Here is a 26,720-nt window from a genome sequence, read left to right as displayed (position 1 = left end):
TACTAAAGCCACTACATATAATTACATCCTGTTTCCACTGACTTATTTAGGATAGAAACAAGTCCATTTGTAACATAAAATCATTAATACTACTGGAAGGGGGGGGGGGGGGGGGGGGCGGGGTAGTTAAATTGTAGCTACAATTAGATTTAGATTTGTAAGCTTTATGGATGCACATTCAAAGATCTTGTCTTTTCCTATTTCCTTTAGGGTAGGATGTGGGCTATATTCAATGTGCTGTTTTATGAAGATGGCAATCCCACCATGTCAATCATTTGATATGGAGTAGTGTTCACACAATTTGAAATTTGGTAGTGAGATTAATGTAACTACATCAGTGCAGAGCCAGTGCTCTGCTAGACATACTACTGAGACATCAATGAGTTTACTGCTCAGCAAAATGCTTAAGTTTTGCCGCGTAAGAATTGGACATGGTGATAATAGATTTTCAGGTCTGAGTGCAGTTTACTCAGGGGTCTCAAAGTCATGTTTACTGTGTCACTGACCTTTAGTTTAAATTGTGCTGTATTCCAGAAATTTGGCTTCCGAGCAGTTGTGCTGGTTCTGTTGTTTGTCCTTGGCAGCCAACTCATCTTCCAGGTGGTACTGAAAACTATCCACATCACACTGCTGAAGCATCACTGTCATTTTGGGGGGCTGTGTCGATGTTCACCATCACATTATTGATACTTTCAGGTTCCTGACCTTTTTGAGGGGTCAGGGGGTTTGTTTCGTCTGTGACTGTGACCCATTTGTCTAGTGTAGTTTGCACAGTATGGCCACTATTACTCTTTATTTCCCCATCTTGTTTGTCTTGATCCAATTGCTTATAAGCGTCCGTTTATGGTTTCTGTCTTTTGGTTTCTTATTGTCTTCCATAGTTGCAGGAAGGCCAATCTATTGCAGATTATCTCCTTGCCACATTTGTTTAGGTGTAAACCATGTGTCGTGAAGTGGTTTCTCACTAGTCTCTCCATTTCAAAATTCACAGCAATTCTTTTTTGTATGCATGTTTTGCTAAATTCAGTGCTTTTATCAGGTGGAGGTTTGCAGTATTAATTTTACTATTTAAATTATGAACATCATATCTCATTGCTATAGGATGGATAACGATATTCATTTTGTGACTTAGAGCAAGTATTGGTTCCAGTGGTTCTACCACGTGTTTTATCATTAGAGCAAGATGTTTGTGTCATTAGAACCCCCCATCACAATCAAAGTATCGTGTACTGAAGGTTCTTGCCAAATTTTCTGTGTTTTACCACCTCTTTAGTGGAGCGCCAGGTTTTACTATGCTTTTTACCTGGTATGAGGGCCCTATTTTGTCTTGCAGTATTTGAGCACTATCTCTTCCATGACTCACTTAATATTAGTACTTTCTTTTTTTCGAAGAATTTTCTTGCTATGTAATGTTCTGGAATTTCTTTAGTTTTTGTCCTGCACGTATATTGGTGCTTGTGCAATTACATTCACTGGTGGATTACTCCTACATTGTGTGGCGGATTGTTCACTTTAGGTTAATTTTTGCGTAAGATCTTGTGCAACGTTAGACTATTGACCTTGCTAGCATCTTGCACCAGGTGGTTATCAGAAGTTACAACTCTATAACCACTTTCTGGATCCATTTCACATAGTCCTACCATCATATTAGCTTTGTTTTCCGTGGCAGTTTGCACGGGGCTGCGATCACACATGGTGCTAGACAACACATTATTTCTGTTAGGATTCAGCATTGCATTCTGAGCATGATTTACAGCTTGACTATTTCTCATAGTATGCTGTCCCATCAAACGCCAGTTTTTGTTACCAATATCTACATTCGGGTTGCAGATAACGAGTTCATTATTCATGGGTTTATTGGCTACTGCCAGTTGAAGTTCATTACACTTCACTAATAGTTCTTGATACTTTACCAGTAGGCTTTCATGCTTGAGGCTGAGGACCATTATTTCTTGTTTCAATGACATAATTAAGTGATTCTGCATTTTTAGAGTATTGTTTACTTTGGATTCTGTAGCTAGTATGATGCATTGGCAGCATGTCCTCTGATCTTCATAATTAAAGTATTTCATTTTTCATGGTACCAGTAATTACAGTTAATACACGGAATACCTCGTATAACTCTTTTGAACGTATTTTGCACTTATTACCATCGAAATTTGTTGGAACTGTAGGATCGGCAATTTGTGCACTTTTACCCAGTCCCATCATAAAAACATGCCTATCTGCAACTCTGCATCTCCCCTACATTGTGAGTAGCAACTTCCGTTTTCATAATATTGTTACATTCCTTGCTGGATCTTCCATTGTTTGAAAACTGCAGTGGTCTCCTTGATTGTGCAGAGTTTATTGCAGTAGCTCTCCAGATGCCACTCCATTTCCGGGCAAAGAGAGAATTTCGATGTATCTGCACATTTGCACTTAGAATCATGAAGGGAATGGCGTAAGTAACTGCCTCTTTAGTCAAATGGTCAGCCAGCTCATTCCCTGGGATGAACACACACCCAGAGGAAGGAGAGAGATAGTCACGGGTACTGAGTTCAAGGAGTGACAAGAGTAGCATCAGTCTACAACCTGTAAGTTGCTCATTGAGTCGGTGCATAAACACTGTAGAGGGAGGCATGAACAACAAAATGGTGGGCCCTGTTAATGGCTAGCAGCTCTGATGTGAACACACTACATAATCCTGGCAAGTAAATGGTTTTCCATGCCAGTAGGGGACTTAAAAGTGCTTGCCACCTTATCTATCATTTTAGAACCATCAGTGAAGTTAGTAACACCCTGGAACTCGTTAAGGATGGAATGCAGAGGACGCCACAATATCATAGAGGCAACAGAGACCTTAGAACCCTGGAATAGGTCAGTCCTAATCTGTGGTTGAGGCACCATCCACATTTTGGAGGGAGAAAAAGCCATGGGAGAGGGCCCATGCAGTGGCCCATCAGATGACACCTTGGAGCTGATGTTCAGGAAATGCTAGCAAGTGGGAGCTGCACCAGATGCAAACATCTTCAAAATACTATGCCAGGGTAACTAGAGGCCCAAGAGACATTCCAAGCCCATTGATGGTGATGAGAGCAACACGTAACACAGAACACTGTGGGCTACTGTTGTTCTGGATTTGAGGTATTCCGAGTGAAGCATCAACTCGCACCTGGAAGAGCTGGTGGTATATAAACTCTTGAATAAAAATTGGAAGGGATCCATGAAAGCTCCAGTCATGGAGGATAACTAAACTGTGATGGCACCAAGCCATGTCGTGTGCCTTATATAGGTCAAAGAAGACCGTGAGAAGGTTCCTGTGCTTAGTAAAAGCCTGTCAGATTGCCATTTCAAATCTGAGTAAATTGTCAGTTGTAGACTGTGGCCTCCTTCCTGGTATCCACACTGATGTAGTGACAAAAGGCCCTGAGATTTGAGTACCCAACATAATCTGAAGCTAACCATCCACTCTAGCAGGTTACAAAGTACGTCGGTCCGGCTAATTGGGCAGTACCATCTAGATATGCTGGGTTATTCCTGGGCTTAAGGATGGAGATAATTATGCTGTCTTGCCATTGCGAGGGGAAGGCACCCATGAGTCAAATGCGGTTGAAGATCCTGAGTAGATGTTGCCTCTGGGTAGCATCCAAGGGCTGGAGCATCTGGTTGTGAATGGAATCTGGGCCTTAGGCTGTATCATGCGACTAGGTAAGAAGCTGCAAGAATTCCCACTCAATGAAGGATTCATTATAGGATTCAGATTGGTGGGGGGTTGAAACATAGTGGGGTTTCGTCAGCTCCTCGTTTCTGTCAGAGAGGTAGCAGGATAAGGGGATATTGATGTTGCCTTAAGTGTGTCGTGAGGTGTTCTGCAAAGACCAGTGGATCAGTACACAGAACACCCTGTATGATAAGATACTGGACAGTTTATTGTTGCTGGTGGACCAGTAGCCTAGTGAACTTGGACCAAATATGCGATGAAGAGGCATACATCGCCAGGAAGGAAACATAGCATTCCCAGCATTCTTTTTACTCTGCTTAATAAAGCAGTGAGCCTTGGCATGGAGATGCTTGACATAATGAGGTTGGTCTGTGAAGAGTGGTATTTAAATCATTGCAGCACCTGCTGACTGTCTTTGATACTGACATGTCCTTGGTCCAGAACAGTACTGGTTGACAAGGTTGGTTGGTTGGTTGGTTATTTTGGGGAAGGAGACCAGACAGCGAGGTCATCGGTCTCATTGGATTAGGGAAGGACGGGGAAGGGAGTCAGCCGTGCCCTTTGACAGGAACCATCCTGGCATTTGCCTGGAGCAATTTAGGGAAATCACAGGAAACCTAAATCAGGATGGCCGGACGCGGGATTGAACAGTCGTCCTCCCGAATGCGAGAGTTGACAAGGGAGACTGGATAGGGGGATAGCCACACCAGCAGCATGAAGAACAGTAGCTGAGACATCCCGTGTGACCATAATGCAGTCAGAGAGAGGTATCTAAGTGCACAGCAGACATACATGAAGGCCTATTGGCTCTGCAGAATGCCCAACGTGATGGCCTGGTAGCAACAGTGGAATGATAGAATCACAGGAGAGTGGTCACTGTCACAATGATCATCATGGGGTGACTAATATAAGGAAGCCATGAGAGCAGGGGAGAAGATATTGGGATCGATAGCAGATAAGACGCTACAAGCAGCACTGAAGAGGGTAGGGGAACCATCATTAAGACGACGCAAATCAAAGTTTGTAATAAGTTGGTCAATTAGAAGACCCCTACCCATCGAAGTGGCACTCCCCCACAGTGGGTAATGTTCATTGAAGTTCCTGAGAAGGTGTACAGGGGCAGAATTTACTATTTTAAGGTAGGCAGGTCAACATAAGTGGCTTACCTGGAGGGAGGTAGACATGGCAAATAGTGATTGCTGGGGTGCTTTGCACTTTTACTGTAATTGCTTCCAGGTTGGTATGGAAGGGGTTCCAGTCACTGATGAAATCTGTGAGAACCAAAGAGCAGACCCCTACAGATGCTATCGTGGGGACAGCACGGTTCCAATTGAACACCTGATTAGCACAAAATGTTGGAGGGTGGTCATCACAGATGAGTGTTTCTTGAAGAGCAAGATAGACTGCAGAATAAGAGGAAACAACCTGTTGTATTTCCAGTAGGTGGTGGTGATATCCGTCTCAATTCCACTGGATTATCACGTGGCAAGAGTCCATGTTAGATATAAAGAAGCCGAGGAGAGGTCATGTCATTGGATCAGTGGTCAACATTGATGAGAATGTAGTGACATCCATAAATAAGATGTCAGACTCAAGTTGCAAAGAGGAGAGATGGAACCTCTATTGGCATCGGGAGGGAGGAGGCAACTTCTTGTCAGGCTGAGGAGGGCAGGTCACAGAGGGAAAGCAGGATTCTGCAAGATCTGAAAATGAAAGAGCAGGCAACCTTCGGGTGCACAAACAGTGTGTCCTTGGCTGAATTGTGAGAGCAGACCTCCGCCCTGAGACACACCGGCGGCAGGGGTTCAGGAAGGCAGGGGAGAGCACTATCACTGGTGAATGCTGAAGAAGGGATGGGCACTTCTTCAGCCAGGGATCTAGCACATGGAGGGAAGGGGGAACTGCAAGGGAGGGGGAGGGGGATGGGGCTTGGGTAAGGGAAAGGTAGGAGGGGGAAAGGGTGTAACAGAGGCAAAAGTAGAAGAAATCAACACTGGGTTGAAGTGGTCATAGTTTTGGCAAGTCTCAGCACAAGAAAGATGATCCAGAGACTTGGACCTTCTTTTCTTTGTTGTAAACTGGGCAATCTGGCAAGCGTGGAGAATGGTGATCATGACAGTTGACACATGCAGATAGCAGAACCAGGGGCTTCCCTTGTGGAGTGAGTGGCCACTCTCACTACACAGAGGGTGTACCGTACAGTGTGAAGACATGCCCAAAATGCAAGCACCGAAAGCACCTCATGGGTAGACGGATGCATGGCTTCAAGTCACATTGGTAACACATAACCTTGACCACCACTGGAAGGGTTTCACCTCAGAAAGCCAGACTAAAGACAACAGTATTGGTGTGGTTGTCTTTACGGCTGCCCTTCTGCACATGTTGAACAAAATGAATTCTTCACTGCTTCAGGTTAGCCCAGAGTTCATCAGTTTGCAGGGCGAGGTCCCTATGAAAAATCACTCCCTGGACCATATTCAAAGACTGGTGAAGTGTAATGAATACCAAGACATCATCAAGGTCTCACAAGCATGAAGGGCTGCACACTGGGTGGTAGAAGCAGCTTTGATCAATAGGGAAGCCTGACCACATCTTACTGAGGCACTCAACTTGTCCTCGATATTATCCACAATAAACAACAGCTCTGTGGCAATGATTGTGTCCCAATCTGTCCTAGAACAAACCAGGTAGTGAAGAAGTATTTCATCTCAAGAAACTGAGCCTGGCCTGCCTCCCAGGGTGTAGCTAGGGAAGGGAAGGCTGCAGGGTCATATGAAGCAGTATTCAAAAAACTGATACCACTGTTAAGAGATTGCCATAGGAGAATGGACAGATTTTTGCAGATTGACGCACTTCATGCACCAAGCATCCATCCTAATACCACCCACTCCAATCGGGTTCTCCCCATGGGCGCCACCCAGCCACAGCAATGGCCATTTTGCCCAGTTCCGATGCTTGATGATGATAAACAACCACTCCTTGGCGCACATGGTGAGGGAACAGTTCAGATATCAGAAGTGTGATCCGGTCATTTCATGTCCAATCACACAGGGTCACATCACCCATCATCTATGATTTGCAAGAAACTTTGCACATTTGCTTATACTTATAAGAACTTGTGCAAAATCTCTCTCTCAGACTAGAACTTTTTTGTATCGAATTTTAAATGTAATGATATTCTGATAACTGGGTGGTACTTATCTACATAAATGCCCATAACTCAGGTGCTTAAGAAACTTTTGTTTTGGAATTTTCATAAGTTAAGAAAAGCACATAACAGACATGTAAATATTTAAGCAGTAAAGTTACAAAGAACAATACAAAAAAATTACATCATTGTTCAGAAGATCATTCAAATCAGATTATGTAAACTGACAACCTAAAGTAAGGCTCCCTCATGTAAGTACAGAGCAAGAAGTTACAAATTTAAGGGACATATTTTCATTACATGGATTGATTTTGTTTAGGGCATCAAATTAGCATCTTTAAACAACAATTATTCAAGGCACATTAATGTTTATTGAAAATGTACACTGACTTTAGTACCATCCACATATCTTAAAACATCGTGCACACAGTTTTTGGCCTGGTTTTACACAGATTTTTTAGCAGCTAATATTTTGGAGAAAGCAAGCCAACTGACCACAAAGATTTAACAGTGTGTTCTTTGAAAGAATCACAACCAGTTCTTTGATGACTTTCAAAAACTTTTAAGCAATAGTATCTGTGCTGTCCACATATAGCAGCACTTCCTTGATCTTGTGGAAAGCTTGTATTGGATTGTAGCAATATCAAATCTTGTTGGTCTTCACTCACCTGCTCTACTATTTTCTGTACAGTTTTCACTAAGGTGAAGGTTGTCAAATGACATTGTACTTTCAGTAATTTTCCAACAGAGCATGAATTCACATTTTCCATTGAATTAACTGATAATTCACTTAAAACATATTTATACAAGTGGAATGATAGGGCACCATAAACAGATATGAGCTGTCTCACAGAAAAACTGAGCAACTGAGGCCAAATAAAATAATTATTGCTTGTCAGTTATTCTCAATGATGAATTTCAGCAATTGTTGCATTGTCTTCAAGCTCAAAGATTTCAAACAAGCTACTGGTGTCTAAGAATACTTTTCATCACTGATCAAGTGATTGGCTGAATATGTAAATCATGAATATTATTGTCTTTAAAAAATGACTATTACTCAAATGAAAGGAAATAAATTTTCACACTTGAAGTTAACGTGCCTCTCTAGAATCAGTTATACTTAAATGTGCTAATTTGATACCCTTGCATCTGAGGCAGTGAGAGAGTGAGTGGATAACTTTCTTAAAATGACCCTTTTCTATCACAGCTAAATGGTACTTTGATTTCATATATGTCAATTAGCAGAAGCCCCATTAAATTTATTTTATTAGAAAGCTTACAATCTAGGGGATTATTTAAGACTAAAATCAGGTTCCCATCAGGTTGGAGGACTGTAAAGCATTTTCCACATCCTCTCAATTTTTCTGGAATCTAAAATTAAAAATTTTCTTTGTAACTTTACTGCTTCAATAACTGGATATCTGTTAACTATATGCCTTGCCTTACTTCCGAAAAAAGATTCCAAATCATAAGCTTCATAAACGCTTGAGTTATGGGCATTTATGTAGATAAGTACCTATTTGAATTGACATTTTCACAGAGCCCTGTTATCAGAATACCACCACATTTAAAATTAAATATAAAATAAAGTTGTAGTGTGAGACCAAAAAAATTTTGCAGAAGTTCCTATGTTATAAACATATTTTGAGTGGAATGACCCATCCTTGTGTTGTCGGGGGCTCAGCCAGATGGGTACATAACAGCCCCACCATAATGGACTGGCTACACATGCTGGTGACCTAGCATGGCAGTGGGGGCTACAGCAGACAAGAAACCAAAATAGTCCACACTAAAGACAGAAAATTTAGAAATGGAGGTCGAATTGCAAGGAGGGATTAAAATGCCAAAAAGGGTGAAATAATAGGCAAGAGAAACAAAACTGCTAGGAATACAAGGAGCCAGATGGATAGGAAGGTCAACGTAAATCAGAATACAGAGATGGGAAGGAGGGGGGCAGCAGGGAAGGAGCAAGAATTGGGAGGGATACAGTGAAGGAAATGCATTCCAGAAAGGAAGAATGGGCTGCAATAGCTCAGGACCCCATGTGCACTATGCACAGACTCATGTAAGAACCATGAACCCTCTGGGAATAGGGGAAGGGAGCCCTTCTACCTTATTACCTGCTCCCTTTTATGTCTCCTCATTCTTGTTGTGTGCTGCACTCTGAGAAAGGCTTTGGTCGAAAGCTAAACGTGTACAGTTTTCATTGTGCCTGTTTACAACTCAGCCTCTCATCTTTACAGTAAGCAGCAATCCATATCCTTTTCCAGTATTTTTGATATTCAAACCTGGAGTTTACATTGTTTGATTTTGCTCTGTAATTTAAAATTTTGCAAAAACTGTGAGATTCTTTAAACAGTCATTGTTAACATGTTACAGTTTTAACTTCCTTGCAGATTTCTTATCAGTGCACACTCCACTGCAAAGTAAAAATTCATTCTGGAACGTCACAATTACCACCAAAACAGTTCTGTATGCCAGAAATTATTGTTCATGTACTTAAGTTGGACTGAATTCCCTGTACATAGTTGACCTAGTGTGTGTGATAATGAAATTTCTTAGACACAAGCTGCTGATTGTTAAGGTGCTGTGTGACAAATATTCTGTAGGTGAAATTAGACATATACAGTATTTATTGCCTTTAAAATCATTTAAGCATCCCTCTGCCAATAGGTGCATTTAAGTTCAACCGTGTCCAGAAAAAGGGAAAGGGTAGTTCTTTGAAAATTTGTGTTAAAGGGTTTGACATTCAAGTAACTCTCTACAATCTTTGCTTCCCATTATAGTGAAATTTATGTGGTGATGAGATGATATACAGCTGTTTCTCATGATTAGATATTAGAGCATTAATTTAGTCAATGATAAAATGAAATAGGTATTTTTGAAAACATTTTGAACAACAGCATGTTTCCCACATTATGGTGGATAATAAAAATTCAGTACTTTTACAGACAGGAGCATTATGTTAATAGCCTCTGAGGAAGAAAATAACAGTTCTGAAATCTAGGACCATTCTCTTTCTATATTTGTGAGCATCTATTGGCTTTACTCAGAATGTTGCTTTTGAAAGGCAAGTACTGAACAGCCATACTGTCTCTCTATGGGTTTTCTCAAGTGAATGGCCTTTGATACAATTAAAATATGTTTTTGGTTTGGTTTTCTGATCACATTAACATTATTTAGACTAGTTAGAGAGTGTGTTGCATGCCTGGTGCATTCACACAAAAATCTGTCAAGTGTTACCCATCATGATTCAGGAATAATAGAAATAGGTCACCCTTGATAGCAGCAAAAGCAACTGCTGAACCCTTCTGTTTACATAGTTCATATGCTTAGAAATAAATTAGTGAGAGATACAATACTTATTTATATTGGTACAATTTTCTCCATTCTTTCTACATAATTTTCAGTGGAGCCATCCTGTTACCTGCTGTAAGGTAATGCATGAGAACTTTTCCTTATTGCTAAGTTACAACTTTAGAGGAATACATTCTTATTTTTGAATTTTCTGGCCAGTACCAGTAATTTCTTTTATCATTTTAATTTGTTACTGTATATTTCCCAAATTATATTGAATAGGTCACTATGAACTCTTGTTGTTCTTGGAAGTACGATTTTTATAATTTCTTTACATCTATAGCATAGTGCACATTCTGTCAATGTTGTAGCTTAGTACCTGTAATGTAGTGATAAACTTTTTTCCAGTTCTGTTTCCTTTATTTCAGCCCTTCTTTATTATGGAAATTTGCTGGATGCTGTCATTTATTTGCTTCACCAAGCTGTATGTCCCTCTCTTGCCTCCTCCTCTTTTACACATGTTTGTCTCACTATTATTAAACCAAATTGCCACCATTACCATCTCAATTTCAGAATACAATTTTATGAACTATTCCTTTTAACCATCACACACTACACAATATTGTTGGGCTGCATCAATACTGAAGTTTTTTTTGTCAAATATTCACTTAATTCATAGATTTGTAATGCCATCATGGACTAGCAAGAAACTACAAACCAGAATTATATTGACAATTTTAGTTTAGTCTGCAGACAATAATAGTTTGTTTATCACCAACCAGCATTTGGAAAGTCTGTCCTGGTTTTGTCATTCTGTGCAATGGTGCAGACCTGACAAGTGATTTGACCCAGGTCACACACAGTGTGCCACTGCTATCATTACTACTACTTACCATATGCAGACAATCAGAGTTGTAATTCCAGCTACAGCAACACACAGTGGCAAAATAAGTGCCAGTAATCTTGTAGATTCCTCATTAATGTAACCTGAAAGTGAATTCACTATACATTAATACAGAATGAAACAAACTGGAGACTGGAGCTACTAACTGATTTTGAAAAACAAATACCTCTCTCTCTCTCTCTCTCTCTCTCTCTCTCTCTCTCTCTCTCTCTCTCTCTCTCTCTCTCACACACACACACACACACACACACACACACACACACACACACACACACACACACACAAAACACAAAACACAAAAAACACACACACACACAAAACACACACACACAAAACACACACACACACACACACACACACACACACACACACACACACACACACACACACACACACACACACAAAACACAAAACACACACACAAAACACAAAACACACACACAAAACACACACACACACACACACACACAAAACACACACACACACACAAAATACATTTCATCAATAAACAATAGTTTAACCAAAACAAAGGGTTCAGCTTCACCCTTAAAAACTAAATTGAGTGTTGTGCCATGAAATATGTTGCACGACAGCTACTTAGCTATATTAGCAGTTTTAATGGCCTTATGAAGCATAGATTGACAATGACTGAGTGCATTCACTGTGTCACTTTCTAGTTCTTGCTACACTAACTTTTGTCAAACTTTGCTTTAACTATATTGTGATCTTATTCATCTCTGGTAACATATACTGTAATTTATTCCCGACTGAGTAAGAAGTATCAATTTGAGCATACTAGCAATTCAAGCCTCAAAGAGGTAGCACAAGACAAACCTTGCTGATATTCACAATCTTTCTTGGAGAATAGGTTCAATACTCAAAACATTACACAGGATATCACAGAAGGAGTGATGAATACAGGTATGATGGCAATGATCATTCAAAGCAAAAACGTTTGGTAAACATGAGCTCTAAAATGCATGTCGTACAAGCTGTGAGCATTTCATTACTTAGAATTATCTCTTCTAAAGAAGACTTGCTTATAGCTCTGAAGTTATGCATTTTAGAGTCCCTGTTTACCAGCCTTTTTGCTTTTAATGATCACTCCTGTCATTTTCCTGACTACTAGCCATTCCTCCAGGGACAGTGTATACATATTAGTATTCACACATGATCAAGTAAGGTAACATATGGGCATGTACATTGCTTTAAATTTTGAATTATGAAGATTTCACTGTAAACATTGCTTTGGTCTTTCCATTCTAAGTTTAGCAGAACTTCAGAAGCATTCTTTCTAATTGCTTTTCTATGTTTATAAGTTGAAAGGAAGGTATCTGTCAGCTTCATATGTCTGCATTATCTGTCGTGCATTTTAGAGCTGGAGTTTGTTACATCACTGTTTGTCAATCAGTGTGGCTGGAAACAGATACAGAAAGTAGTGCCACTCATTATTAAAATATATATTTGTCTAAAACACTTATTGGCAGTTTTGGTTCTTAAAAATCTGTTTCACTTTTCATGTAATCAGTGTTCATTCCAAGCTTTTTGTAATGTTGCTCTAGCCTCGTTCACCACTGGGCATAGTCTGACCACTAGTAGCATAGAAGTTCTCCAAATGGGAATTGAACCAGTTGAAAACTGTCTTGTGTTTGTTATCTTCATAACATTGTCCATCAAGCTGTACCTCCAAGGATCATAATAGTGATTGTAAGGTAGGTGCTTGGAAAGTTCCCAACTGAAATGCTGAAAAGTATGCTGGCACAAGGTATGAACCTTTTTAACCTCTACAACCTAACCCCCTCTCCTCAAAGAAGGATCTCTCAGTTCTGAAAGCTAGGTAGTTTAACAGTACTACACATTTCACCTCCTGAAGCTAAGAACTGGGGAGCAATTCTGTCTCATTTGATTTCGTCCAATAATTTTCCTTGATATAAGAAAATTCAAGAAATTTTAGCCCTCTTTTTGCTCAAGTAAAAAGATGTATTAATTATTGGTTTTGATTTTGCCACGTTTTTGACCATTGTGAATATCTTATACCAATGCAGAATCAAAACATCTAGCCCGTAACAATGTGAGAAACGGAATGATCTCCAGCTTATCAATGGTGGTCCAAAACAGCTCATTCCCTTTACATTCTTTGCTGTCTGTGCTGACCAGTTAGCTTTTTTTGTACCCATTTCACTCTTAATTGGTGATATGCAAGCATTTGCATGACAGCTGTGCAATTAGCAGTGCACCATATGAGAGGAAATTCATCAGCCTGACCAACAGTCATGAATCAATAAGATCACACTTCTTACCAATTAATAATGTGGTTTATTGGCCTGGATGCTGGGCTGCCACTTCAGTCATTATGCATGTTTGTATGACCACTTAAAATCTCAATACCATTGTCTAACCTTCCTTTCGCTCATTACAGTAGGCATGTAAACTAGGCACAACTTGTTAATTTCAGCAGCTGTAGAATCTTTTACACACAAAAATGTAAATGCATTCTGCAACTGGCAGAGGTATCAATATTTAAAGCTCTTTTTTGTTCTCATCCAAAGTGGAACAAGTACTGAATCAAAACAATGATTACTTTGGCTTTGGAATTAATCAATAAATGGCACTGCCTTTCTGTATCTTTGTTCTCAGCTGCCCATGTTTCAATATAAGCAAACCACTTTTATCTTTTGAATAAACCCCATAAAGGAATTTTGTCTGGTACCAAATTAATGGCCTATTCATGTTAAAATCATTGCCTTTGCACTGAGACTGAAGTAGTTGATAAGCAGCCAAGTGCATTAAGTTTGCTGTTTTTAGTCACTAACAGTAATATTGTGTCACATTTAACAGGGTATGAAGTAAATGTGCCCACACAGTTTCTGTGCTTTTGTTAACTGATCTTTCCTTGTTTCCTAATTAAAACATTTAAAAGCAGAACGTATGTCTACAGTTACAGTACATAAAGACTTATAGATTAATTCTGATGAATGGTCTTGAAAATGGGAGTGGGATTTGATTTCTCAGTGCTAGAAAGAGCAAAGGAGCCATAAATCTGTTAGTTTAGATCTGTACTCCAAGTCAAGGGTGCCCATAACCAGGGACAAGGGAGACCACATCATCTCTCTTCTCACTGTAATGTAGTAATGTTAACACACACTGACATTCACAAAATTTATTCCACACTACCTGTTGGCTGTTGATTGTCATTTATCACAAGCTGTACTCTTTCTTGAGCTACAAGTGTACTGCAGTTCTGGGCAAAGTAATGCAAAACAAATTTATCTGATGCAACTTCCAGACCTGGAATTAGAAAGTAAGTCTTAATTAAGCAAAGAGAACACATTTTAACTTCCTGTTAACAAAATCACAGCATAGTTGGTCAAACTGAACTTTTATTTTGATAGGTTTGTTAGTGTAAATACTTTGCTAGATTTAGTAACCATTGATCCACAGAATTAAGAAGTTCATTCCACACTCATCAACTACGTCCCTTTGCATTTTCATCCAATAAATGAGCAGTAACATCTAAAATATCACAGTTTTACATTTCTTGTATTCAGGATGAGAAGCCTGCTTGCTGTACAAGAGAAAGTCTTGAGTATTTGACGGCTTGGCCAGCCAGGAGAAGTAAGGTAAGGAAGGACACAATTTAAAGAACACTGAGGGCATTAGAGATGGAGGACTAGCTCAGACTGTGTCAGGATAGTGAAGGAAATCAGCTGTGCCTTTTCAAGGGAGCTGTTCAAACAACTGTCTGAAGTGACAATCACTGAAATCCCAAATCATGAAGGCCAGACTTTAATTTGAATTGTCTTCCCAAATGCAAGACCAGTATGATGATTACTGCACAGCCTCACCCAGTTTGGCCAGCCAGTTATTAAGTGAGCAGACAAGGTGGATTAAGGCAGGCAAGGATATAGAATCCAAACATGACTCTAGGATTATTATCATAAAAAATAACATTTCAGTTATGAGAGCTTACAAAATTAATACCAAATGAACTACTATAACCGTCTGATCATATGATGTGTCATATGGAAGCTAGCATCAGTGAATATCCCAATAAGTTAGAGTTCCAATCATTCGTGTGTATAAAGTATTCGAGATGAATTCATTAATGTGCCAACACTATTAACTTAGCAGTAGTTTTATCATAATTGCAAGATGAAGCTAAACATTGTAAGCCATGTTGGCAATGCTGATCATGGATTACACCAGACTTGCCACTCATGTCCCCTTCTTCACAATGGCCTAAAGTATTCTCTCAAGTGCCACCACCTGTTGTGTAAACTGTCTGTATTTTGTGCCATTTATAACTCATTCAGTCACATCAGATGTCAATAGGAAGAAAAGGGGATAATGTCAAGCAAGAATGTAATATTGAGGTAATCCTTACTGCAAATAAACCTAAAATTGAGGAAAATTTAGCATTGATTTTATGGGTTTTTCACAGGGGCTACAAATTTATATGGTGTAGAATCACAAAATGTAAAATCAGGGAATGTAAAATCTATGTTCCACTGAAGTTATCCCAATTGATGGTTGGATGATTAGTGTCCTACAATGATTACAGTATAACAGGAACTTGTGTACTATTTAACTGAGGCTCTTTCTAACATTTCCAGTTAGATCAGGAGGTGAGGAGCAGTTTATAGAAGGGTCTAATTATAATTTTATACCAAAACTATCTCACATGAAATTTCACTTTCTATCCATGTAGACTCAAGTTTGTTTACTGCAGCAAATACACCATCACTTCCCATTAGTGTATCCTTTCAATACAGGTTTAAACTTCCACCAAAAATCTTGCTGCTGTCAACTTTGGTTATTAACAAGATTTCTGTATTGTGTGAGTTTCACTGTTTTTTAAAAGAGCCTCAAATTCTGGCACTATCACAAATGCTTTGGTAGTTTACTCCTGTGACAGAAATACTCTCACTTGTAGGTGACCTTCCTTTCGATCTTGCATTGATACCTCTGGGTTTTCTACAGCTATTGTTGCCTGAACTGAATGAAAGTTGTCAAAAAATAAAATAAAATAAATATCCAACCTTGTGACCTTGTGAGCATCCCACACGCAACTATCTGGTTAGCAGCCTCTGATGGGTAGTACACACTTGATCCTTTTAGGGGAACCCTACAGTTCTTAACCCTATAGCTCAAATATAAAAAGTCACAATGTAACTTATCACAGTACCTGTGCAGTCTGGTTGAAGTCTTACACTTATCTCAGACCTAGGGGACCACAATCCATTTTGGAGCTTTGGTGAAGCTCCACAAAGAGCACTAATATTCTCAACCTTCTCTTCCAGTCACTAGCATGATCAAAGTACAACCTGCAAGTCCAGTCCACAGGCTCTTTTTTCCCCCCACATGAACCACAGTCTGCAGTTGGTTCCACCACGTTCCTTAGTGATTACCAGAATACCCTCTTCAATATGTTGAATGGGTTACCCAGGCACACTGAGTGCACAGTGTTCCGTCTTATCTTTGATACTATTTCCATATGAGGTTCTGATATTTACCATACATTTGAACTGCAGATGATTAATAGACCACTATCTTTTACGTTTGACTTCCCTTGATGTGGGACTAAACACCATTCCATAACATGTGAAGTGAGTCCCACTGGCTCTGTTTTGACCTTAGTGTAAGACAGCACCTTGTTTACCAGACACCTTGACTTGCCCCTGACACACCATTCTCAGTCAAATGGAAGAGAAGTGATAGGTCCTTTATTTTATGCAGAAGAGACAACATCCACAGGAGAGGAAGAGGTTGGATATATCTGGTACACAACTTAGTAGTCCTCTAAGCACTCTTTTGTAGCAACTTTTACTTCACTTCCTTGACAGCAGTCAGAGCGGTGTCTAGGTGGTTACATACAGCAGCTAACTTATCCATGCCCGAGAATAGCATCCACAGTGGGGCTGCATTGTGTCTGGTGCACTGTATTACAGAACAGAAAACAGTAACTTTAAAGTAATATTTCTGATTCTCTTAATTTGTTGGTCTGATACACTGCAATTATCAGCAGCCCCTTACGACCTAAGCAAGTAACAGCCAAACTGAGATCTGTTTTAAAAACAAAAGTTTTGCACCATTTCCTGTTCTTGTAAACAGTTTTTAGGTTATGGCCAATAAAAAAATTCATCAATACTGTGAATTTATGAAAAATGCAAGCAATGTACACCTCAAAGGAATACTAACTGAGGTGATATTTTGTTAATAACTTGTTTAATACTGTGTTGATATTTTTGTGAAAAGGTGCAAATTGGTCAATAATTTTACTGTTTTCTTGCATAATGTATGTAAAGGTAATTAGCTTTAAATTTGAATGATTTTCATTAAATATATAACTTCAGTACAGTAGTGTGTGATATCGCAGAGCATTTAAGCTTCATCAGAAAGGAGGTGAGCCTTTTTTCAGCTAGCTTTTGTTGGCATTTGCAAAGTACCTGTCAGACCGTGGCACCAAGAAGGTTCAGTGGGTGCTTACTGGATGTTATTGTCCAGCATTCAGGCACGTGATCTGCATCAATGTTTCGTACTTATCTATGGCCATAAATCAATGATGATAAATTCCTATTACCACATACATGTATGTTATAGGGGTTACCACAGACTTTCTGTAACAGTTTCCCCTGATATGGACACACACTGTAAATGTCAAAATATAAATGTCAAAATATAAAGGTATCAGTGCCTCATGATTTCAGTTTCCCATGTCTCTAGCACCACAATCTGCAGTGCAATGAATTGTGCTGTTATATCGTACCCATCCTGCTAATAACTTAAGCTAATGTCTAATATGGGAACAGACAATATTTCAGTCTCATGACAAACTAAACTATTCCACTCATCATTACAACAGCCATTCTGTCTTAGCTGCTTATTAGTATCTAATACCTTTGCGAACATAAATACCAAAGAACTTCCAAGATTCTGCTAGCATGTTCTTGGACAGATAAAAATCATTAATAGCAAGATGACATAACATTTTGCATCTACATAATACAACTTGCTATTTATTAAAGTGGTGCAAAATTTACTTTAATGTTATTTGGACCTTAAATTTTTTGAATAAGATGTAAACACAAAAAGTTGTTTTATGTCAATTTCATTCCTTTCTAGGAGTATGAGGTTCCACACTGATTTAGAAATAAACACTGTAAATCAGTCTTCATAGAGTCTTTACATTGTCTTTAGTGGTGATTTCTGATCCCAAAGTTATTATTTACCAACTACAAAAACACTTAGAAAAACCAATAATTTAAAATATGTGTGTGTGCAAAAAGCACAAGAAAGTATTTAGAAACTCAATTATGCACAAGTAGTAAGTATTTCACTGCAAAAACAAACCACACTCGAGATAGCTGTCACTGGATACTTTTAACTGCCTCAAGAAAAAAGAGCATACCTACTTTTAGCAGTGAAATTTTCATCAGTTCCTTCTATGAAATGTGTTTCCTCCTGATAATCTACCCAGCTTAATGCAAGAATTCTTTTCCTCATCTGTGCTCCATTGCCAGTAATGTTCTTGTAGCTTTGAAATTTGATAGGTGTAACCTGTAAAAACAATTTTTGTCAGATTATGAATGCAGCATGCAGAAATTCCTGATAATATATTGCAGATTTATACTCACAAAATAAAAATAAGCAATAATTACCATTAACTACTTCAGCATTATTATTTGGATCACTGATACTGATATGAGATCATATTAAAATTACTGATTAAAATGAAGTCACCTCATACTATTTGCATTATTACTACCAAAAACTTCCACAAAAACATGAAAAAACATCATAGAATTTCAATTACTTCACAAAGCTTTGAAAGGATGGTTTACAATATGATAGTGGTTACTATATGTGAGTGCTCATTTCCCGAACAAGTGAGTTTCAGGCACTGTAAGTCATCTTGTAGCCTAAAACAAAGCTTCAACCACCATATCAATGTGGGTGTCTGTTGACTAGTTACCTGCCCATGACATGATTAATCATAAGACACTTAAGGAAAGACTATAGCCTTCATCTAATAAGGCATGTCCAGCTCATATGACAATTCTTTGAAAGTTCATAATTTGACCCCTTTTAAACTCACTTGACCATAGGAGTGAGTGAGTTTCTCTGCTTCAAACTGTGCCTTTTTTCCTCAAGAATTACAGGTAGATAGTAGTTGCTCTGCCAGCTATATCATCTGCTGGTAGATGCGATTGAAACCATTATCAGTACATCTGCTACCCCAGGTGGCATCTGCAGTTATCGGACTTCAAATACAGTTTTGAAGCTGGTAATATTAGTTACTCGACACATTGTGATCAATGATCACAATGGACATTTCATGTTAATTTCAGACTAATAAATATTAGATGGGTTAAAAACTATGATACAAGAATAAGCTGGAGATCAGATTGTTATAGATACAATAATATGTAATTCATATGAAATGGTAAATAATTTAAAACAGAAAGTCAAGGATGGAATAACATTATGAAATGGATAGATCACTATTCATCATATAAAGGAGACACTGAGTAGCAGATAAGCACAACAAAAAGACTGCTCTACATTTAAGCTTTTGACCAAAAGGGTTTCTTCCTCCCTACAATAGACTGAGCTGCAAGACCGGTCTCATACATCCTCCCACCACCACCAGTTCCAGTTTGGTCATGGAGATCTCCTGTTCCAACAAAGACAGGTCTACCTGTGAAAGTAGCCGTGTGATTTACAAACTAAGCTGCAACCACTGTACTGCTTTCTAGATGGGCATGGCAAATAAGCTGGCTGTCTGCATGAGAGGCCACCAACAAACTGTGGACAAGGTTGGACCATCTAGTTGCTGAGCATGCCGCCCAACACTTCACTTCAATGACAGGTTCACAGTCTGCACCAAACCTTCCAAAACTAGTTTTTCTGAATTCCACAGGTGGGAACCACCTGAAATATATTCTACATTCCTGTAGGTCACCTGACCACAAACTTAACTAGTGCCTGTCCTCCACATCTCCTCTGTATCTTTAGCAGCAATCTATCCATTCATAATATTGATGGGAAACTGTTTAGGTAGATTTGTTCTGTTCACTTACTAAATTTTTCTTTTTCCATTAGTTGAGTCTTTAGAGGCAGTTTACTAGTAGGCTTTTTTGTATGAGGGGCAGGAGTTTACTATTTATGTTCAAAATTAAGACCACCTTATAAGTCAGTTTATACCCACTAATGTATTCTTGATAAAAAAGTTTACTAGATTTTAGTAGACATCTATGATTTAAGTTGCATACTACTTGAATTCATAACCATTCTTTCCTTTGTAGACACATTTCCTTCAACAGATACCACCATAAGGTAGGGATGGATCAAGTTCTGCAACCATCTTTGATACCAATGTATGAAACTGCATGTAATGCAAAGTTTACCAAGCTCAGTCAGTCAGACTGAACGATTATGGGAAGAATGACTCAACTGTGTCTTATGAACTTAAATAGGCCTTTGCTTGTAGTTTAATGCTACCCTTCAATGTGTAGCCTCATTTTGAGAAATACTGAATTTAATATCTAAACTATTTGATTAAAATTATCTGCACACCAATTTGTGGACATTAATATGGGCTACATGCACCTTTCATCTTTATGACTGCTTCACATTTGGTGGAGACACACAGTGATGCCTCTGAATGTCTGTGGAGGAATGGCAGTCCTGAAGAGCTGAAACCGGATGACACAAGGATATGGAGAGATTTGTTTTTATCTCATCCCAAAGGTATTCCATTGGGTTCAGGTCAAGACTCCTAACATACCATCCCATTTCAGGAATGATGTCCACAAATTGCCTCCCAGATGCTGCTTTATGACAGGGTGAACTTTCATGCTAATGCAATCAATCTCTAAATTGTTCCTCTGTTGTTCACAGTACACAATACAGTGAAATTTATTCACATCCTTCTGCATTGAGCATTTTCTTAAGTGCAATAAGAGGACCACACACTAACCATGAAAAAACCCTCCTACTGTTCCTCCACCACCACCACCACCACCACCACCACCACCACCACCACCACGGACAGGTAATGTTATTCATGCTTTCACCAAAAACAAACCCTTCCATTGGATTTCCACAGGGTACAGCATGATTCATCACACAAAATCACTCATTTCCAGTCACCCACTGTCCACTGATCTTTATACTGCACAAACATTGCTTAGCACCTAGTACAGAAATGTGTAGCTTATGAGGAGCTGCTTGACCATTGTACCTCATTTTTTTATAACACTGTACAAAGTGTACACTCACAGTACTAGTAGGTGGACTGCTGGTAGCACTTTGGAACTCATGATTGAATTCTTCCACTGCTTTATACATTTTTAGGGTTCCATATCTTTATCAAAAAATGGCGGGTAGAGATATGTTGACATTTATGTTAAATACTGAGGTTTACAGTCCTTTGGTAGTGTAAATAACTTAAGCTTCGAATTCAATGTAATAACAAGATATAACCATAAGTGTCACATTTTTATACTCAAGAACTCACTCATCAAAATCCATTGATGAGCTGCCTGTGTACATGTCAGACCTAGTTGTCCATTGGCGAAGTGCATGTCTGGGATCTGAGGGATCACAGAATTTGATCTCTACCAAACAATGGATTTGTCACTCCTAATTTTAATTTAGCCTAGGCTCACCAAAAGCTACATGTGGTTTAGGTTCATTGTGAAACTATAAGCCCCTTTCCCCAGTTATCCAACTGAGGGACATCCAAGTCAGTGAAGCGTCTTCCAGTTGAAACACTTTCACCAGGCCATTGAGTCATATTAAATGATGATGTTGTTGTTGTTGTTGTTGTTGTTGTTGTCGTCGTCTTCTTCAGTCCTGAGACTGGTTTGATGCAGCTCTCCATGCTACTCTATCCTGTGCAAGCTTCTTCATCTCCCAGTACCTACTGCAGCCTACATCCTTCTGAATCTGCTTAGTGTATTCATCTCTTGGTCTCCCTCTACGATTTTTACCCTCCACACTGCCCTCCAATACTAAATTGGTGATCCCTCGATGTCTCAGAACATGTCCTACCAACCAATCCCCTCTTCTAGTCAAGTTGTGCTACAAGCTCCTCTTCTCCCCAATTCTATTCAATACCTCCTCATTAGTTATGTGATCTACCCATCTAATTATCAGCATTCTTCTGTAGCTCCACATTTCGAAAGCTTCTATTCTCTTCTTGTCTAAACTATTTATCATCTACGTTTCACTTCCATACATAGCTACACTCCATACAAATACTTTCAGAAATGACTTCGTGAAATTTAAATCTATACTCCATGTTAACAAATTTTTCTTCTTCAGAAATGCTTTCCTTGCCATTGCCATTCTACATTTTGCAGCCTCTCTACTTCGACCATCATCAATTATTTTGCTCCCCAAATAGCAATACTCATTTACTACTTTAAGTGTCTCATTTCCTAATCTAATTCCTCAGCATCACCCAATTTAACTCTACTACATTCCATTATCCTTATTTTGCTTTTGTTGATGTTCATTTTATACCCTCCTTTCAAGACACTGTCCATTCCATTCAGCTGCTCTTCCAAGTCCTTTGCTGTCTCCGAGAATTACAATGTCATCGGCGAACCTCAAAGTTTTTATTTCTTCTCCATGGATTTTAATTCCTATTCCGAACTTTTATTTCCTTTATTGCTTGCTCAATATACAGATTGAACAACATTGTGGAGAGGCTACAACCCTGTCTCACTCCCTTCCCAACCACTGCTTCCCTTTCATGTCCCTCGACACATATAACTGCCATCTGGTTTGTGTACAAATTGTAAATAGCCTTTCGCTCCCTGTATTTTACCCCAGCCACCTTCAGAATTTGAAAGAGAGTATCCCAGTCAATAACATTGACAAAAGCTTTCTCTAAGTCTACAAATGCTAGAAATGTAGGTTTGCCTTTCCTTAATCTTTCTTCTAAGATAAGTCGTAGGGTCAGTATTGCCTCACGTGTTCCAACATCTCTACGGAATCCAAACTGATCTTCCCCGAGGTCAGCTTCTACCAGTTTTTCCATTTGTCCGTATAGAATTCGCATTTGTATTTTGCATCTGTGACTTATTAAACTGATAGTTCGGTAATTTTCACATCTGTCAACACCTTTTTTCTTTGGGATTGGAATTATTCCGTTGTTCTTGAAGTCTGAGAATATTTCACCTGTCTCATACATCTTGCTCACCAGATGGTAGAGTTTTGTCAGGACTGGCTCTCCCACGGCCGTCAGTAGTTCCAATGGAATATTGTCTACTCCGGGGGCCTTCTTTCGACTCAGGTCTTTCAGTGCTCTGTCAAACTCTTCACGCAGTATCATATCTCCCATTTCATCTTCATCTACACCCTCTTCCATTTCCATAATATTGTCCTCAAGTACATCGCCCTTGTATAGACCCTGTATATACTCCTTCCACCTTTCTGCTTTCCCTTCTTTGCTTAGAACTGGGTTACCATCTGAGCTCTTGATATTCATACAAGTGGTTCTCTTTTCTCCAAAGGTCTCTCTAATTTTCCTGTAGGCAGTATTTATCTTACCCCCATTGAGATCAGCCTCTACATCCTTACATTTGTCCTCTACCCATGTCTGCTTAGCCATTTTGCACTTCCTGTCGATCTCATTTTTGAGACGTTTGTATTCCTTTTTGCCTGCTTCATTTACTGCATTTTTATATTTTCTCCTTTCATCAATTAAATTCAATATTTCTTCTGTTGCCGAAGGGTTTCTACTAGCCCTCATCTTTTAACCTATTTGATCCTCTGCAGCCTTCACTATTTCATCCCTCAAAGCTACCCATTCTTCTTCTACTGTATTTCTTTCCCCCATTCCTGTCAATTGTTCCCTTATGCTCTCCCTGAAACTCTGTACAACCTCTGGTTCTTTCAGTTTATCCAGGTCCAATCTCCTTAAGTTCCCACCTTTTTGCAGTTTCTGCAGTTTTAATCTACAGTTCATAACCAGTAGATTGTGGTCAGAGTCCACATCTGCCCCTGGAAATGTCTTGCAATTTAAAACCTGGTTCCTAAATCTCTGTCTTACCATTATATAAATCTGATACCTTCTAGTATCTCCAGGCTTCTTCCATGTATACAACCTTCTTTCATGATTCTTGAACCAAGTGTTAGCTATGATTAAGCTGTGCTCTGTGCAAAATTCTACCAGGCGGCTTCCTCTTTCATTTCTTAGCCCCAATCCATATTAACCTACTATGTTTCCTTCTCTCCCTTTTCCTACACTCTAATTCCAGTCACCCATGACTATTAAATTTTCATCTCCCTTCGGTACCTGAATAATTTCTTTTATCTCATCACACATTTCATCAATTTCTTCATCATCTGCCGAGCTAGTTTGCATATAAACTTCTACTACTGTAGTAGGTTTGGGCTTCATGTATCTTGGCCACAATAATGCGTCCACTATGCTTTTTGTAGTAGCTTACCCACACTCCTATTTTTTTATTAATTATTAAAGCAACTCCTGCGTTACCCCTATTTGATTTTGTATTTACAACCTTGTATTCACCTGACCAAAAGTCAGGTTCCTCCAGCCACTGAACTTCACTAATTCCCACTATATCTAACTTTAACCTATCCATTTCCCTTTTTAAATTTTCTAACCTACCTGCCCGATTAAGGGATCTGACATTCCATGCTCCAATCTGTAGAACGCCGGTATCCTTTCTCCTGATAACGACATATTAAATAATAACAATAACAATAACAATAATAAACCCTGTGGAGGCCCGGGAAAAGAATAGGCCTCCGGTATGTTCTGCCCGTCGTAAAAGGCGATGAAAAGAACAAACCACTAATAGGGCTAACCCCCCTTTTAGTGTGATTAGTTGGTTCAGGACAGAACCAAAGAAGCCTCGGACAAGCGCCGTCATGGTCGGGGACGACGTTTGAACCTTATGCCCGCCCACAATGGTAACGACACTGCTAGCCAGCTGGAAAATGATTCACACCCAAATAGAGGTGTTTTGCAGGATATGCTTCCTGCAACCACCCTAGAAGGAAAACAAAGACAGAGGATGAGATGGTCAGATGAAGTTAATAGACACCTCGTGTTCTGTTATTACCAAGCAACAAACCTAGGAACCAACACAACTGGATACAGATCACAAGTATACACAACATTTATTATCAGATACCCAGAATTAAAATTTTTAACAGAACAACGACTAGCTGATCAGATCCATGCAATAATAAAAAATAACAGGATACACCAGTCAGAATTAGGAAATATCAAACAACAAGTACAACAAATACTGGAACAAAATAATGTGCAATCAGAAGAAGAAAACGCAGTAATGGACTCAAACATCCCAGAGCAAACAAACAAAGAAGAACATGCATCAATTAAACAATCAGAGGAAAACAAAATCTTAAGACAGCCACCAGAACAAGCACAAATAGAACACGAAGTGACACAGATGTTAGATATAGAAGAAAAATTTCAGCTAACATATATAGAATACAAAGACACAAATACAGACATTAGACCATTCTTGCATAGACCACCAAATAACCCACAAGTCGAAACAACAATAAAAACTATCAACACAATCATACACAACAAAATAAATGAAAACAACTATGGAAGAGTTACAACTACTGGTTTATATAGGAGCACTCACTACACTAAATAAACACACTAGGCAGAGATCAGAACCAACCAACACACAGAAGAAACCCACAAAACCAGCATGGAAACACAGGCTACAGATCAGAATAGAAAAACTGAGGAAAGACATGGGACGGCTAACACAATTTATAAGAAATGAAATGTCAGAAAAAAAACGAAAATGGTTACGTAAAATCTCACAACAAGAAGTGATAGAGTAATTAGACGAAAAGAATCAGAAATTACAAGCATTGGCCAAACAACTTAGAAGATACAAAAACAGTGAAAATAGAAGGAAACAAAACCAAACATTCAACACAAACTAAAAGAAATTTTACCAGACAATAGATAACACACACATTAAAATAGACAATCCACCAAACATAACAGACATGGAACACTTCTGGAGCAACATATGGTCAAACCCGGTACAACATACAGGAATGCACGGTGGAAACAAGCAGAAACAGACACATACAAGATGATACCACAAATGCCTGAAGTGATAATTTTGCAACACGAAGTCACCCAAGCAATTAATTCTACTCACAATTGGAAAGCCCCTGGAAAAGATAAAATAGCAAATTTCTGGCTAAAGAAATTTTCTACTCACAATTGGAAAGCCCCTGGAAAAGATAAAATAGCAAATTTCTGGCTAAAGAAATTCACCTCAACACATTTACATCTAACTAAATTATTTAACAATATGAATATAATAGAGGGAAACATTCCACATGGGAAAAATATATCTAAAAACAAAGATGATGTGACTTACCAAACGAAAGCACTGGCAGGTCATTGGTTGCGAAAGCTTGAATTTTGTGTGTGTGTGTGTGTGTGTGTGTGTGTGTGTGTGTGTGTGTGTGTGTCGACCTGCCAGTGCTTTTGTTTGGTAAGTCACATCATCTTTGTTTTTAGATATAAATTATTTAACAGTTACATTGCAGACCCATACACTTTCCCTGATACACTTACACACGGAATAACGTATCTGAAACCTAAAGATCAAGCAGGCACAGCG

General features: G+C 39.0%; 1 protein-coding gene across 1 annotated transcript in view; it reads right to left on the bottom strand.

The window, feature by feature from the left end:
* The window catches only part of LOC126412577 (uncharacterized), a 194,162-nt gene that overhangs the window by 38,256 nt on the left and 129,186 nt on the right, over positions 1-26,720 (bottom strand). The window contains exons 5-7 of the mRNA XM_050082229.1: positions 18,465-18,609; positions 14,227-14,340; positions 11,042-11,135 (exon numbers count right to left, since the gene is read on the bottom strand). Coding sequence (XP_049938186.1) covers positions 11,042-11,135; positions 14,227-14,340; positions 18,465-18,609 — 353 coding nt within the window. The remainder of the gene's footprint in view (positions 1-11,041; positions 11,136-14,226; positions 14,341-18,464; positions 18,610-26,720) is intronic.

Source organism: Schistocerca serialis, chromosome 1 (assembly GCF_023864345.2).
Source record: "Schistocerca serialis cubense isolate TAMUIC-IGC-003099 chromosome 1, iqSchSeri2.2, whole genome shotgun sequence".
Taxonomy (NCBI): domain Eukaryota; kingdom Metazoa; phylum Arthropoda; class Insecta; order Orthoptera; family Acrididae; genus Schistocerca; species Schistocerca serialis.
This window is presented reverse-complemented; position numbering and strand designations above follow the sequence as displayed.